The following is a 16,245-nucleotide window of genomic DNA, read 5'->3' on the forward strand; positions in this document are numbered from 1 at the left end:
TTCTTTGCTTTTTTTTATATATAATATCTTTTGAATTTTGGGACTTTTTAATCTTTTCCAGGTATTCTTATTCCAAAATAGTTTTAAAATATTTGTGTGAATAATGGTACAATGTTATGTTTGTTTATTGAATGTAAATTTTGAATATAGTCTATGATGCTAAAGCCAAATATCTGTAGCATTCCATTTCAAATACATATATAATAAATTATTTGCACATTATATACAAGTTGGAAGTCTTAATTTAATATTTACAAATTTCAAATCTATACTATGTGAATTTTTTTTAAAAATTTAGGGGACTAAAATGTCTTACAAATTCCTTTGTCAGCATAGTTTATTTTTAAATTGCTCAGTCAAAGCACATTGTCACTGTCAAATTTAATATTTCTTTTTTAACTCACTAAGTTTTATATTGTTTAAAAAAATTTTTATTGCTGAGGAAATTTAAAATTTTCAAACAAGAAAACAAGCAATTTTCCTTCTAAAAAATGTGTCCCTCAAGATTGACTGTCCTTTTATTGTTGCATTGTTTCCAAAAATGGAACAATATCATTCAGTTCATAATGGATGAAATGCACTCTATTGTTAAAAAATTCTAAACTTTTCCTCAAAAAGTGAAATTAAAAATACTTAAATGATATTAAAATATAAGTAATAATTGTTCTATTAACAAATATTCACTTGCAAAAAAGCAATAATGTGTGTTAAAATAAGTTACCGTCAAAAACAAATACTTCCGGCTTTATATGAATACCTAAATTACATCTAAAAAAGTATTTTCCTCCATCTAAACAAGCAAAAGTAGATGAAAGAGTCAAGTAAATGAAAAGAATGTATTTCTCTAAACTGAGATAAAACATTTTTCCAGTGAATGGATTAATGAAATTTTCGATTTCATTAAAAAATCCGACACCATGGGAAAAAAATATATAATCCTTATATTTTCCTTCTGTTTGAAAAGGGGGGGGGGAATCAACTGGATAAAAAAAAAAAAAAAATAAGCACTTTGAAGATCCTTATATAAGGACCATCTAAAATTAGCAGTTTTAAAAACTTTTAAAGGTGCTGCACACCCTGATTATAATAACCTTTGTAATAAATAGTTCAAAACTAATTTTTTCAAAAATTACTAGAACTAGATAAGTTAGTTTTTAAGTTTAAAGTGAAAAAATCTAATGTTCTGATGTTATAGCAAAAACTTTTTTCAATTAATCTTTGAATAGAAATTTAGTAATTTCCCCAAATTTATTGCTCTTAATATTAATGGTTTGTGCTATTACTCTGCCAATCAAGATAAACCTTTATCAGGAAAAAATTATGATAAAATCTGAATCTTTAAAAGAGTTTTTCCCAACCTTCTTATTTAAAAATTTTAAGTCAAATATTAAATAAACTCAAACATGGCAAAATTAGTCCAATAAATAACTTATAATTTCATTATTGCCCTTGTCACTTTAAAAGAAGTCATGATCATTGAAAATGTATGGCTCCATGTTAAAATCATCCATTTCCTTGGTACATTCAGTAAACAAGCATCAAATAACCATGTTTTCAAATTATCATTCAACATATAGAATGAAACTAAAGGTTAAAAAAAAAAAAACTTACAGAAGGGCTTTTTTTTTTTTTAATTCAGCACTTTTTATCTTATGCACCTAGTATTAAAATCAAGGACAATAATAGTCTTCAGTTTATAGATTAATCCTTATTGCCTTAGCATTTAATCAAGTGAAAATAAAACTCAGGAACACAAATTATTACGAGTCTTCAAAAATGAATGAAGACAAGATATGGCAAATTATGAAGAATAATGAGAGTTAAAATTAAACTGCTTATCAAAGAGTTACTCAAGATTTGAAAATATAGATCTCATAACAGGTTATATTAAAAACCTTTCACTGTGATAACATCCTAAGGAACCGTTATAAAACTGGCTATAAAATGAAATTTTTATTTAAAACAATTTCATCGTATGTTTACTTTCATTCCATAAATATTACAAAGCAGTAATTTTAAAACATTTAAAGTTTTTACTAATATGGTATTTTAAATGGTGACAAGTTTTAAGTTTTCAAAAATAAGTTAATATTTTTGAATTTAGTTTTAAACAAATGTTAGATAACTTAGAGGCAATCAGGATATCAAATTACACAAATTTATTTCAATACTTAGATTGAATAATTAGTCCTATTCCATATACAAGTTTTGGTAATTTAAGCAAATATTTCTCATGAAATATTTATCTTGTGTCAATTCATAATTAGATTTCCAGGTTCACATATACAAAGCTTGATCTTACTACGTAATTTGTAGCATGCATGACGTAAAAATTAAAATGCTTAACAGGACAAATCGTTGATCCTAAAGCTATCAAATTTATGATGTAATTAATCTTGAATTTACACGCTGCTTCAGCAATTGTTAGCAGTGGTGGAGAGGGAGGGAGCTTGGCCATGACATTATGTTTAATCTTCTGTCATTCTGATACCTTTAACTACCTCTCTATTAATAAAAATTAATAGTATAATTTAGCCTTCAGAAATCACTAAAGAAAATTTCCTATAAATATATATATTCATAAAAATGAATATTGACATCCTAGATACTATGTAGACTAAAATATTTATATTCAGCAGTCTATTTTCATTAAATTTAAAATGCATAGTTTCCACAGTGAAAAAATTTGAGAGAATATACAATGATTAATTTATAGATTTCATTATGAGTGTACTGAAAATGCTTAAAACTTCAAGTTTCACTATGACAGTTTTCTACAATATGTTGTACTGGAAATACTGTAACATTTTTAATAAATTTGTTTCTGGAGCTTTTTAAAATCTAAAATTAATATTTTTAAATAAAATTATTCAGAAAAATTAGGTTTAAGAAAAGTGGATGGCAATTTTTTTTAACCACTTATACTGAATGAACATACGTATATGCTCAATTTTAATTGTTGGATTACTAACTACTAATACTATTTAAAGATTCAACAGGTTAGAATTGTCCTTATCCATCAAATCATGAAGATGATTACTTTTAGAATATTTAAATTTACTAAATTATTTTAAAATTCTTGGAATAACCAAGATAAGAGTCACCTAACTTTCATTTGTATATTTATCCTTATACTAATTAACTTAAGGTTTTTAAAAGTCAAAACTTAATAAGTTAATTGGCTTCTCCCACTCCCCAGGAAAGGATATTTTCAAGACGGAGATGAGAAACAGTTTCAAATATCTCGAGATGAGTTTTAAAATTAAGCTCCCATCTTATAAATTATACATTTTAATAGAACTTGCAAAGAAAAAAATACAAGAAAGAAAAACAAGATTTCAAAACAGTTAAATTTTATTAGCCAGTTTAAAACACATGAACATTTAAGAACAAATGTATTTATGAAGTTTTGCATTTAAAAATTAGAACAATGTTCTTTGCACTGGCAAACCCACCACCAGTGGCAAAATACTTCAATACATGGTCAATAAAAAATTGAAAATTCAGAATCTACAAAAAAAAAAAAAAAAAAAAATGTATAAATGCTGCCAAAAATATAAAAGTACAATACATAGTTAAAAATCAACATCTTAAGTTAAAGGGAAACATTTAAAAAGAATCAATAGCTGCTATAAGATCATAAATTACAAACACTGGTACAGTGGGCAGTTTGAAGAAACTACACTGACCACTTCGAAACAGGGGCGATTGAAAACAGCAAATAAAATTTCTGAATCTCTTGGATTTGCAGAAAATATTTGCTGTAAGATTTTCCCCCTTAACCAGCTGCTATCTGAAGTTTTGAATACTGATTTAAAATGTAAAAAATATCAAATTTACACAGTACAGTAGAAAATGACAATCACCCCTGTCTTTAAGCACTAAATGAACTAGATATAAAAATATATATAAATCCATGGATCCCGTAGATTATCACAATTTTATATCCCTATTTTGAGCACAGCATGAGGAGTTCATATAATGGAGATAACCATGGTGTAAAAAAAAAAAAAAAAAAAGCATGGCTAATTCTGGACGTACATAACTGCAAGGTTTGAAAAATGAGTTGTATGCACATTGCAATGATTCGAACATAATTTAAGCCCCATCTTCATCATGACTGAATTCTTCAAGGATAGCTGTTGGAGCTTTATTCTGAAAAGAAATGAAGCAAAAATAAGACATTTTAACAGATATTTCAAGTAAAACGAAACCTAGTGTAACACTGGGCCTTTATTTTGATTACAATTCAAACTGGACATAAAAGAATTCCCTAACTCTCACATCTAGTTCATAAATATAAAACTTTACTACAGCATCAAAAAAAGATTAAAATTAAAAGCTGGATATATATTCCAACATGAATTTCATTTTTGAATTTTAGACAGAACTTGAAAAAAAAATATGAAATTTTCCTTCTGAACCAATAGCTGAATATTATTAAGAGTAAATATACCAGCTATTCATTAATACTTGAAAATTACCATTGGAAAACTATTAAGAAGTCATTGTATGCCCGTGTTAATCTGAAATCAATATGCAATCAAAATATTATAATTCTTCTGGGAAGATAAAAACTTAGCAAATTAAACAATTATAGTTTTCAATTTTATTTAGAAAAATTATGAAGTATATTTTTATTTAAAAAGTAAGTTTTCCAGGGATTGGAAACCATTAGCATTATCTGAACTGAAGAAGCATTCATATTCAAACTTGTCTTATACAGTTCTAGGTTTTCATGAATTGCAGCCATATTAATAAATACATGATTGATTATTTAATAAATATAAACTAACATTAATACTTTTTAATTCATGGAAATAAAGTTCATTAATTTCATTCTTTGGATAAAAAATTATACAAACTACAAAACTTTAAAGTGGTACAATTGAAGAGCATACCAAGCTCAAAATGTATTATTAACATTATTAAATTTAATATGCAAGCACATTTAAAATATTTAAGGAATAGGAAAAGAAATTCCAATAAATGCAAAAGAAAACTTAATTGCCTGTCAGTAAAAATAGATATGGAGAGAATTTGGTCAGGTTAATGTAAAAGGTAAAAAGACTTGCTTATAACTTTAAAACATGTTATGCTTATAAAGTGTAGAACAGCTCTGCCAAAAAGCAAATATACAAAGCATGTATTTTTGAAGTTGATTAGAAGCAGCTGAGAATTAAAACAGATAAGGAAATCAAAATACACAGGGTTCCCACTTCTGTATTTTATACCAAATATTCTTACAAAATTATGCAAGACATGAAACTAGACAAAAAAGATCATTGCAAAATAGGATTCCTCTTAAAATCCTGACAAAAAAATTTTAGCATTTTTTCAATAAATGAAGAATTCAGAGAGTAGGCTACAGTTTCGAATCAAATATTAATATAGTAGATTAAGGAAATATTCAATACAAGTTTTAATTAATTCTATAAACCAAATTATAAAACCATAGCAATAAAAAACTAGACAGGTTTTTTTTAACCAGTAGGAACCCTGAGGATTCAGAGATTTGCATTTAATTATGGTTTAATGTTAAAAGCAATGGAATATCTATGCTGCTTTCTCAATGCAGAAAACCACAGACAAGACCTTCAGTCACCTAATACATTAACTTCTGACCTTGGAAGTTGTCGACTTTGAAGACTTGGTAAGTGCTGTTAACGAGATGCCATTCAGCATCTGTTCCGTCACTTGGCTGCCTTGAATCAGCTCTCCCTTCACCACACTGCATGCTGGGAAACACCATTGAACAAAAGTTCACTACATACTACAAGTAAGCCCACAACCATAGAACTACAAACTACAACAGTCATGCAAAACATCCAACTACTAAAGCACATATACAATTCAAGGACATCAGAAAGAAACCAATCTTGTATTAACTTAAATATTTAAATTTTAATAGAATTTAAATTAGAATGGTTCTAGTTAAACCCTTAGTTCCTCAAGGTATTTTTTTTGCAATGTTTTACGATGTTAATACATTAGGAACAGAAGGGTTTTAAGTTTCCATACTAACAAGCAAATTTTGCTTATATACAAATTTCCTGGTTAAAATACATTTTTAACAGCAAAAATAGTTCTGGAATTTATATTTTATTTCTTTCATTTGAAAATCAGTTTTATAATACAAATAAAAGGTGCAAAATCATTCTATTTCAGTTTTGGGTCATTATCTGATAACCTTGATTTTATTTACAGCAAAATCATAATAAAAAGGATGATTTAAGATCAGACAAGAAACAATCATGCAGAAAAATAAATAAAGCATAAAGATATTCATCCATATTAATCATCTAAAGGAAATAGCACAGATGACTAAAACTGTGACAAAAGAAAATCCCCCCCTTTATAAAAAAAATTTAGATTAAATGAAATTGCAATAAAAATTAAATATTTTTTAAAAATTCAACAGTTTGCCCAATTTATGTGTCGCAATATTCTAAATATTTTTTTAAAAAATGCATTAATGTGTCAAAACTTTAATTTCAAATAGGAAAATTTTTAGAAGCCAAGGTACAAACAAGAATTCCAGTCTAGTAAAAGAATATATACATATAAAATAATCTGTACTTTCTTACAGAAACTATAATTTCTTTAAAATAGGGCTTTTAACTTATCGGACAGTTTTATGCAAATAAACTGAAGTACAAAAAAGATCATAATAGGTTGGGTTTTTTTTGTTTGTTTTATTTCAATTTCACTCCATTAAAAAATAAAGTGGTTGCTCTTAATATTCAGTTTTTCCAAGACTTCACAGTGATTAACACAGGGTTGCCACTGAAGTCTGAAAAAGTAATTATCTGTATTTTCCTTGTATGTGCATGCAATGTAAGAGCAAATGTACGAACATAATAACAATACTCCACAGTTTCAATGAATGGAAAAAGCAAGGAAAGGAAACAATTTAATATTATTCAAAATAATAGAGTATTAAAAGAATAAGAATTTGCTTTTATTTCCTAGAATTTAGCAAGACAACTTATATATTAGGCAGGGATATTGATAACCTCTCGCACTTTAATTGAAAGTCATGCAAAAGTTGCACCTTGGCGAAATTAGGATAACATAAAACACTTTACAACATGATATAAATAATTTAATTGTTACTTTAAAAGAACATTACAAAGCAAGATAATTTTATTTTTTTTAATTTCTGCAGTTGTTTTTTCAGTCAGTTTCAATTCTTCCAAATTCTCTACTCTATTCTGAATAAGCTCACAATTTCTCAAATAATAAACAAATATTCAATAAATTCGTGTGTGAGTGATTAAACAGCAATGCTTTCTCATGTTGAATGTTGCTATTCCCACAGAGAAATTTATTCTCCCACGAAATTATAGCATTCTCGCAGATGTTCATTAGGCTATAATCCAAGGAAAGAGAACCATCTCTCAAATCATACTCGACTGAACTATGCAGGGGAGAAGGGGGGGGGGGACAAGTTCCCATAATTACAAAGGTACAAATGGAGTTCCATTTTTAAAGCTAAGAATGATCTTTTATTTTTGCAATGTCCAAAGACCATTTAAATGGGGGGAGGGGGTTTAACTACTTTCCTAGTTTAAAAATATTCTCAAATTTTCCATCCTTTTTTTGTTTCGATTTTTAAATTTCTTATATTTTCCCAGTTCACCCAATATTGTGACAACCCGGTTAATAAAAATTAGTTTATATTTGTTCTATAATATACAACCGCAGAGAAATAGCTAAATATAACTTAAAATATTGATTCATTATTATAAGTTATTTTGACTTGTATCATGAAAAAAAAAAAATCTAATTTGGAATGAAACAATTTTATTTTAACACGAAGGCTAAAACTTCTGTCAAATATCAACTTAATCTTATCCAATATGCATTTAACGGCAAGTTTCAGTTTAGAATGTACATACCAGATGTAGTAGAATTTGTGATCTTTTCTGTTGTGCTAATAATTGTTTCTTTAGCAGTACTCTTGGCATTAGTAAACATTCCTTTAGCATTCTCCGTAGCATTCAGAAACGTTTCCTTGGCATTTTCTGTTGCATTTATTACAGTCTCTTTAGCATTGTCGGAAGTAGTGATCATTGCCTCTTTAGCATTGATGATAGTTTCTTTTGTGGATACCACAGTGGAGGACACTTTTGTCACTGTCTCCTGCACAACTTTAGAAGAGGATTCGGCCTTCTCAACAATAGTAGTCACTCCTTCTGTACATAGGTTACTTTAAAAAAAAAATGAGTTTAGAATGTAACCATCCTAAATTTTTTAAAAAAGTTCAGCTATTAAATAAAATCACATAATTCCATTAATAAAACTAATAGCTTTCAATGAGAAATCTTGAAATTCAATACAACTTAAATCCTTAAATCATGAGCAATTCGATTCTACTCTTCCTGGTCATTTCTACATTAGTATATACGAGTATAATAATTTCAATTTACCTACATTCTTATTTTCTTAAGTTCTCAGGCTATAACTTGGGTTTTCCCTACCACCACACACCAATTAATATGTGCCAAGCTTAAAAATACTATTTCAACAAATTATTTAGTATAGCTATAAAAAGTAAACATTCTTTCATACGCCCTCTGTTTACTCACTTTCTGCTATCTTCTTTGACAGCATCCCTACTGATCATGAATAAAAAAATATATTGTTGCAAGAACATCATATTTTTTCCTTAAATCAAAAATGCTCTACATATATAGCATGAACATTTGTTAAATTGTGCAAAACAAAAATGTTAAGAGTCAAATTCAGTTACATCAGCAGTGCAAACATCTTGATTCATAGAATAACTGGTCATTAAATTTTCTAATAAAAAATGCCATATTATACCTTATGTGATCTTTAACACTGTCTACAGTGATATCAAGTTCTCCCTTGCTCTCATCTTGGGATGCATTCGCATCTGGTTTACTTTCAGAAGATTCTGTTTTCTCGTCTTTTAATCTATCAAATATAAATACAGATTCAAATCCTTTGCATTAGAAGATCAAAGATACATCACTGCCAGATCAGAATTCTTAACAGAAAGTACTTACAAAAGCCATCTATCAAATTTTTTCAGGACTTTATACAGCAAACTCAACTTTTATTACATATACTTAACACAATACATAAAGCTATCATTTTTGGTAAGCTGAATCCCAAAAGAATTAAACAGCATTCTTAAGAGAAAAAAATTCCAACTACAATTACTTTTATATTTTAAATGCTTAATTTTGAAAGAAAAAAGTGCCACATAATAGGAGTCTAATTAATATCACTTCTTTAAATACAAAAAAAAAAAAAAAAAAGTGCGAGAAAGATGATTAACTAGACCTAAATATGATTGGACTGCATTTAATTCAAGATTCTGAGACCCACAATACAAGATGCCTTAAAAACAGATAATTTTTACTTTACATAAAATACAAGATTCATTACTACTTATGGTTAATTCTCTAGTAAGAAACAACTCATTTCTTAATTCTTTCAAAATGTAAAACATAGATAAGTTAAAAGCTTTTGACAAAATTATACATATATATACATATACATATATATATATATATATATACATATATATATATATATATATATATATATATATATATATATATATATATTAGTAAAATTTTTAAAAGTGAATGCAATGAAAATTTAAAAATAGCACAACTTCCCCGTTTCACATTTCTGCAAAAGATATTGATTACAATTTCTGAATCAGATTGGCATAAATAAATGACCAATTCCATACATAAAAAAATGTAGCCGAGCATCTTAATTCTTAATACAGTAAATCTAAATCAAGAATTTAAATTTCAGCAAAAATTTAATTAAACACTGATTTTCTGAAAATATATTTAACAACTCCAGAATAATATTTTAAAAGAATAATCATTGGAATCACTAATTAAGTAGTTCAAGCATGCAATTTTATCCCAATTTTATAAACTAATGATTCATACATAGAATAAATTTGGCTTCCAATAATCCCAAGTGGTATTATTTAGAACAATGAAGATAAAAAACAATGTCAATATACTTACATCAAAGACTCCACCATAGTAGTGGCGACATCAATTGCCTTTTCTTGCTCTTTCTCCGGGCTTATCTCTCCCCCTTCCTCAGTCTGTTGCTCAGCAGATTCTTCTGGCTCACTGCTTGGAGGTGGTGGACGGGCTCCCTCAGGGAGATCCACTTTACACTTGGCTTCTAAGATGTCTTTTGCAGATAATGTAAAGCGCTGGAATTCACATGGAGAATGAAGGTAGAAAGCCTGTCCTGTTTTTGTGAACACTACACTGGAAATACCACTAGAAAAAAGTAATATTATATCATCATTAATGGTAAAATGTTATCGTGCAAAAAAACAAGTATAAATTCTAATGAATTTGTATTTCTAATCATGATGTACATACAATATTTCAGTTAATCTTTGTTAGTAAGAATGTGATGAAGTTAATTTAAAAATTAAAATTATTCAATGAAAAATAAGAATTTTATGAAATTGCCATTTATATATTCAATGAAAAATAAGAATTTTATGAAATTTGCCATTTATATATCTATTTAAAACAAAAATTTAAATATCCAATTTCCTTTCAAATACCCTTGATTTCATATATTGATACTTGTGAAGGTTAACACTGCAATTAAATTAGGTACGACTTGCAGAAGAATAGTATTTGCTATTAAGTTGACACATTTCAATAATTGATTCTTAAAATATGGAGCTGTGAAGTTATATAACTTCATAACTTCACAGCTCCAATCGAAAATTTACTGAATTTACTATTGTCTAATTAGCTCCACCATTTGCACGTCTGAAAAAATACTAGATTACTAACATCCATTTTATATTTAATATAATAAAGATAACTAATCAAAATGCAGAATATTTCAATCATTGTTGAATAGGAAATAACCATCTACTACAAAAATAAATTGGGAAACTTACTTAATATCTTCTCGCTTAATGACATTATGTGTTTGTTGTCTCCTAAGATCAGGTACAGTAAAGATACTGATTTCACCTTGATTAGTCAAACAAGCCATGCAATCTTCACTGTAGTTCTCATCTGAAATATATTTAGATGGTTTGCATCTTAAGTTGTGACTTATTCAATAAGAGTTTTTAAATTTAAGTAGTACAAACAGTAGAGGTTCATAATTTATTGTAAGCAAATAAAATATTTTATAAATTCTATTAAGATACTGAATGGTTTTTAAAATAGAACTTTTTGAAATACAGTAATTTAATGTGATTTTTTTTACATCTTAAAATAGGAGAAAAAATTTACCTTTTGTGCTGACAAACTTGATCATGGCAACTTTTCTTACTCTGGCTCCTTCACTAGCAGTAAGTTTAAATTTACAGAAAGGTTTAAGGCTGGGTAGGGTAAAGACCTTTAAAGGAGGATTTGCGTTCAATTATACAATAGTTATCCTTCATCAACAATAAAATCTTCATAAATATAAGAATCTTAGTCAAAATTTGAGAATATTTCATACCTACCCCCTAAAAAAGTTGCACAAATAGCAAAGACGGTAAATAAAACAATATCTTCTAAAAATCTAAACATTTTTCTAGTGTAGAGCAGGAACAAATCAAGTATTTAATCAAATTAAGAATGCACCATAAGCAATTCAAGTTGACAAAATGCGCAAAAACCAGGAGATAATACATTAATGTATCAACTACTTAATTATTATTAGATTAAACCAGGAAATATATTATTTATTATAAAATCAAGCATTAGTAAAAGCTTAAAATAAAGTAAAATTGTGACAAATAACAAGTTATTACAAATAACTCGCAAATTTAAATTTTAGTCTTATTACAATTGATTCTCAATTAGTGGAAATATATTGATAACTGAATTAAAGACTTTATAGAAAAGAAAACACCTTGAGACAAACTAATAAAACATTCCGAAATAAAATTCTTTTGATATTTGGTATTGATTACCAATATAAAAAATCTAATATTTACCTATCAAATATTTTACAAACAAATCTTTCAAATAAAAATTAAAATGTCCACATTTAGAAAATTATTGAATTTCTTCATTTTAAGTACAAAAACATTCTTTACCTTGAATTGTTCCTCAGAGCAAATAATGACTCTGTGGTTTCCACTGAGATCAGGAGATTTAGCCCTGTTGTTCTCTACCTCATAAGGCTCGGGCAAAGGATGGCCTAATCCATCCAAGATTTGAATGGCTATCACTGGAGCCCTATGCTTCAACTGAATTTCTTTACCTAGAAATGAAGATTAAGAAACATTCACAGCTTATCCAACAAAATTTAAAATAAAAGAACAAGAGAATCATATCACAAAATAGCAATTTTAAAAGAACTGGCTAATACTAGTCATTGTTTAATGAAGGAATTCAAAATGCAATCACAATCCAATGAGCAATAGCAATTCTTTAAAAGCACAATGATTTACAAAAGTGAAGATACATAATATGTCAAAAGAAATGTTGAAATCCAGATGCAAAATTGAATTATTAATAAGATGCAAAGAAAAATGTAATTATACAACTTTAATATTAGATATGAAGATTTTATCCAACTACTGCATTTTTATAAGTTTATACTTTTCAGTGTTATGGTAAGAGAACTGAATATTTTATAAATAAAAAGGTACCGACTATAATGCTGAAAGAAAAAAAAAAAAATGTAAACTAATCCATTAGCTATTGAAGAGTTAAAAATTAAAAATGTTTATATTCTAGAGATTAAAATAAAATTAATACCTAGCTGACAAGCTACTGCTTCTGTCTTCCTGTTATCTTTTTCTTTGGGCAAGGATATTGTAAAGACATAAATAGCTCCTGCGTTTGTTCCAGCCCAGAGTGTGTAAGACTGCAAAGCATCTACAACAAAATTTAAAGATTACAACAAATATTAAGAAAGTACGAACATGAATATTGAAAGACAAATTGTAGAATTGCTTTCAAAGTTTAAGTATAGTGCAGAAGTAAAATATGTTCAGTTTCTAAATCTGATATTTACAAAAACTTGAATCAAAATGAAATTCAATTATCTAAGAAATCATTTAATATTTTCTTTCACAGAAAATTTCACAAAATCATTTTTAAATTTGAAAACTTAGAACTTATAATACCAAAGAAACTCATGAGGATAAAATGGGAATTTGAACAAATTAATGAAGAGAATTATAATTGCAATATTTTTCTTATATGAATTTAAAGCAGCAGTCTGTTTACAACTTAAAATAAATAAATATTTTTTTTTTAATTTCTATTATAACTACTATAAACTGAATAAGGGAAAAAATACTTTAATGATTTAAACAAATTACTTTAATAATAAATATTACTAATTAAAAGCAAATTCAAGATTTGAATTTAATTTTATCAATATCCTTTCAAAAATGATCAAAACAATATTAAGAGGTAGATATGCTGGCTTTCAATTCAAAATACCATGCTTAATTATGCAATGTATATCAAACAAGTTAAACATAACATTTTACACATTTAAAAAAATATTAGTCTTAACATTGTTTACAGTTTAGAATAAGATCTACAAACAAACTTACTGTTGATGATAAAGCTTTGAGCTAGATACAAGCAGCGAACCATGGAGCCCATGCTATCATCTGCCGAACGAGCCTCAATTTGTCTTTCAACAGGTTTGGTTTCAACAACTGGAGTTGCTGCACCAGTATCCGTTTCTGCTGTGCTTTCTTTGGCAGGGCTAACAAATAACCAAATCGTAAGGAAACATTTATATAAAGACAAATTTGTATTTACATGAAAACATTTTAACAAGTAAAGATAACATGTAAAAATGTTTTAATCTATGAACACAGAAAAAAAAGTAGAAAAAAATAAGATATACAATAAAAAACTAGAAAGTTGGAAGAAAAAAAATACACAACTCGTAACATATTCTCATAGCATTTTTAAATAGAATAAAGAATTTTGAGCTATAAAAAATATAAATGAATCTACATTCATGCAAATTCATTCAAGTGCAATTTTAAATACAACAAATAAAGTCACTCTTTCAATATCTCAAAGAATTAAGCAAATATTGGAAGAAACCACATAAAAAGAAATGAAAATCAAGCAAAGGATTCTCAACACATGCACATCTAAAAAAATAGAATATTGAATGAGATATTTAGACATGCATTGGAGCAACCACATATTTCATTAAAATTTAAAGCACCAACAAACATGCATATGCTATAGTTTTTGTACCTACCAGTAACTTCTTAATTGACTTGAATCACAATGTACAGCTAAGTAAAAGGGCAAAAGTAAAGTGAAATTGAAGTAAAAGCAGATAAAGTGACATTTTTCTATAAATACAAGTGTAAGAAAGCAGTGCATAATTTTAGCCAAAAAGAAGCAAACCAATAATAGAGAAGTTATTCATTCTCTTATTTTCCACCTTAAGATCAGGAATTATGCATTCATTTACCTAACAGAAGCAGTTATTGTCATAAAAACTGTACAAATACATTGATAAAATGACAGTAATATAACAATAGCAATAAAATTTTTATTTAGCATGGAAAAATCTATTTAGTTCAGAAACAATTGTAAAGGATGTTTATTAATTTCATTAACTGATATTTCTGATAATGCTAATGTGGCTACTAAAGAATTTCCTCCATTTTCCTTTCTTGTTTTTGATGAAAGTTCAATTTTTAAGTCTTGTTAACATTCAAATTTTAAAAAATTACATATTTTCTACATATCCTCCTGTTTATTTTTAAGAGTGAAATAGTTAACTAAGAGGAATTAGCTTATACTTTAAATCTCAAATTAGACAATAAAATGCAATTTTAAAATTTTGGTAATATTTCAAATACTTAAAGTGAAGAATACCTTTTAGTTTCTTCTTTTGTAGGAGTTTTGTCTCTCTTGCTGCGCTGCGATCTTCCTTTCCTCAGTCTTCGGAATGACTGCCTCAAAGATTTTTTAAAAGACTTTTTCCTGGACATGGCTGCATCACCGACAGCCATCAAATCTAAATACATAAAATAAGTTATTGAACTTGCAACAGATCCCTACCGTAAAATGAAAATTTTTGATTAAGTTGTTAACCTATTTTTTTGTCTAGATAACCTATATACATACCATTAGGATTTAAAGTACATTTAGACATAACAGCCTTCTTTTGTATATAATCAAAGAGTGCAAATCCATGAGCTGTACCAGCAGCAAGCCTATAAAAAGAATTAGTTATCTTGACATGCAAGTATGCATCAACATTCAATTCCAGACTATATAAAAAGCTATTACTTACAGTCCCCATTCTGTATGAAAAGCAATAGCAGTTACTGCAGCAGGAGGAGTCAGCTGCTCAATGGTTACAGGAACAAAACCAGGATCAAACTTCAAGCTGCCTTGTTTCAAAGAAAGCTGATCATGACCTTTCCATACAAAGCTGTCACGATCACTAACAATGTTTACAGAGTGAGCCTGCAAATAAAATATTGATTAAATCTACAAATAAACTGAACTTTTAAAATGTGTCATGTTAAATACTGAAATTAAAAATCAAATATACAATTTTAAGCATATTTGGATTTTTAAAGTATATGTTATGAAAGTTAAATATTTGAATGGTCTAAACAGTTATTTTAAAATTAATGAAACAAAAAACCTTTGCTATAAAATTTCAATTAGCAAATCAGTAGCTGTAATATTTATTAAATTACTAAACAATCTTTTCAGAAAAATCAAAAGCTTTAATCCTTGCAACACGATTGACAAAAGATAAAGACAAAGGTTTAAAATTTCAATAATCTTTTCTCAGCACTGTGATTTTTCTTCAAATTTACGATATTGAAGAATTAACCCTCAGAGATAACTTGATTCTACGAAACTAAGCAGCTTCCTGTTAGAGGCATTGGTTATGCCGATATAAATACACACATATTACATTATATTATATATATTGATTCTTAAAGACGCTAGAAAGTATACCGACAAAATATTTAAATTTTAAATAAAACCCAATTATAATTGCAGCTTTCAGTATTACTTAAGTCATAATTCAGACTCGTCATGATTGATAATATAACTATCTTCAAATGTTTTTCTAATGCAATTACCTTTTTATATGGAATGAGGCTATCTAGTTTGAATGGAAAGAATCAGCCAAATTGTGAAAAACAGAAAAAAATATAATGAATCATATTGGCTTAAGTATCTCTAATGATTCAAATAAAAACTCCATAAAAAATATTACTTCTATAGTCTAGGTTTTACCAGAAAG

General features: G+C 27.4%; 1 protein-coding gene across 2 annotated transcripts in view; it reads right to left on the reverse strand.

Annotated features, from left to right (window-relative positions):
* Window positions 1-3,336: 3,336 nt before the first annotated feature.
* Window positions 3,337-16,245, reverse strand: part of LOC129975147 (lethal(2) giant larvae protein homolog 1-like) — a 37,943-nt gene continuing 25,034 nt past the window's right edge. Inside the window, exons 14-26 of one of the 2 annotated variants that reach the window (XM_056088107.1) lie at window positions 15,271-15,446; window positions 15,102-15,190; window positions 14,850-14,991; window positions 13,550-13,707; window positions 12,741-12,860; window positions 12,074-12,240; window positions 11,280-11,385; window positions 10,937-11,057; window positions 10,026-10,292; window positions 8,830-8,943; window positions 7,902-8,212; window positions 5,626-5,738; window positions 3,337-4,155 (exon numbers count right to left, since the gene is read on the reverse strand). In XM_056088107.1, the coding sequence (XP_055944082.1) occupies window positions 4,099-4,155; window positions 5,626-5,738; window positions 7,902-8,212; window positions 8,830-8,943; window positions 10,026-10,292; window positions 10,937-11,057; window positions 11,280-11,385; window positions 12,074-12,240; window positions 12,741-12,860; window positions 13,550-13,707; window positions 14,850-14,991; window positions 15,102-15,190; window positions 15,271-15,446 (1,941 nt within the window). In that variant the 3' untranslated portion in view covers window positions 3,337-4,098. The remainder of the gene's footprint in view (window positions 4,156-5,625; window positions 5,739-7,901; window positions 8,213-8,829; window positions 8,944-10,025; window positions 10,293-10,936; window positions 11,058-11,279; window positions 11,386-12,073; window positions 12,241-12,740; window positions 12,861-13,549; window positions 13,708-14,849; window positions 14,992-15,101; window positions 15,191-15,270; window positions 15,447-16,245) is intronic. The other variant, XM_056088108.1, reaches the window with a different exon arrangement.

Source organism: Argiope bruennichi, chromosome 7 (genome assembly GCF_947563725.1).
Source record: "Argiope bruennichi chromosome 7, qqArgBrue1.1, whole genome shotgun sequence".
NCBI lineage: Eukaryota > Metazoa > Arthropoda > Arachnida > Araneae > Araneidae > Argiope > Argiope bruennichi.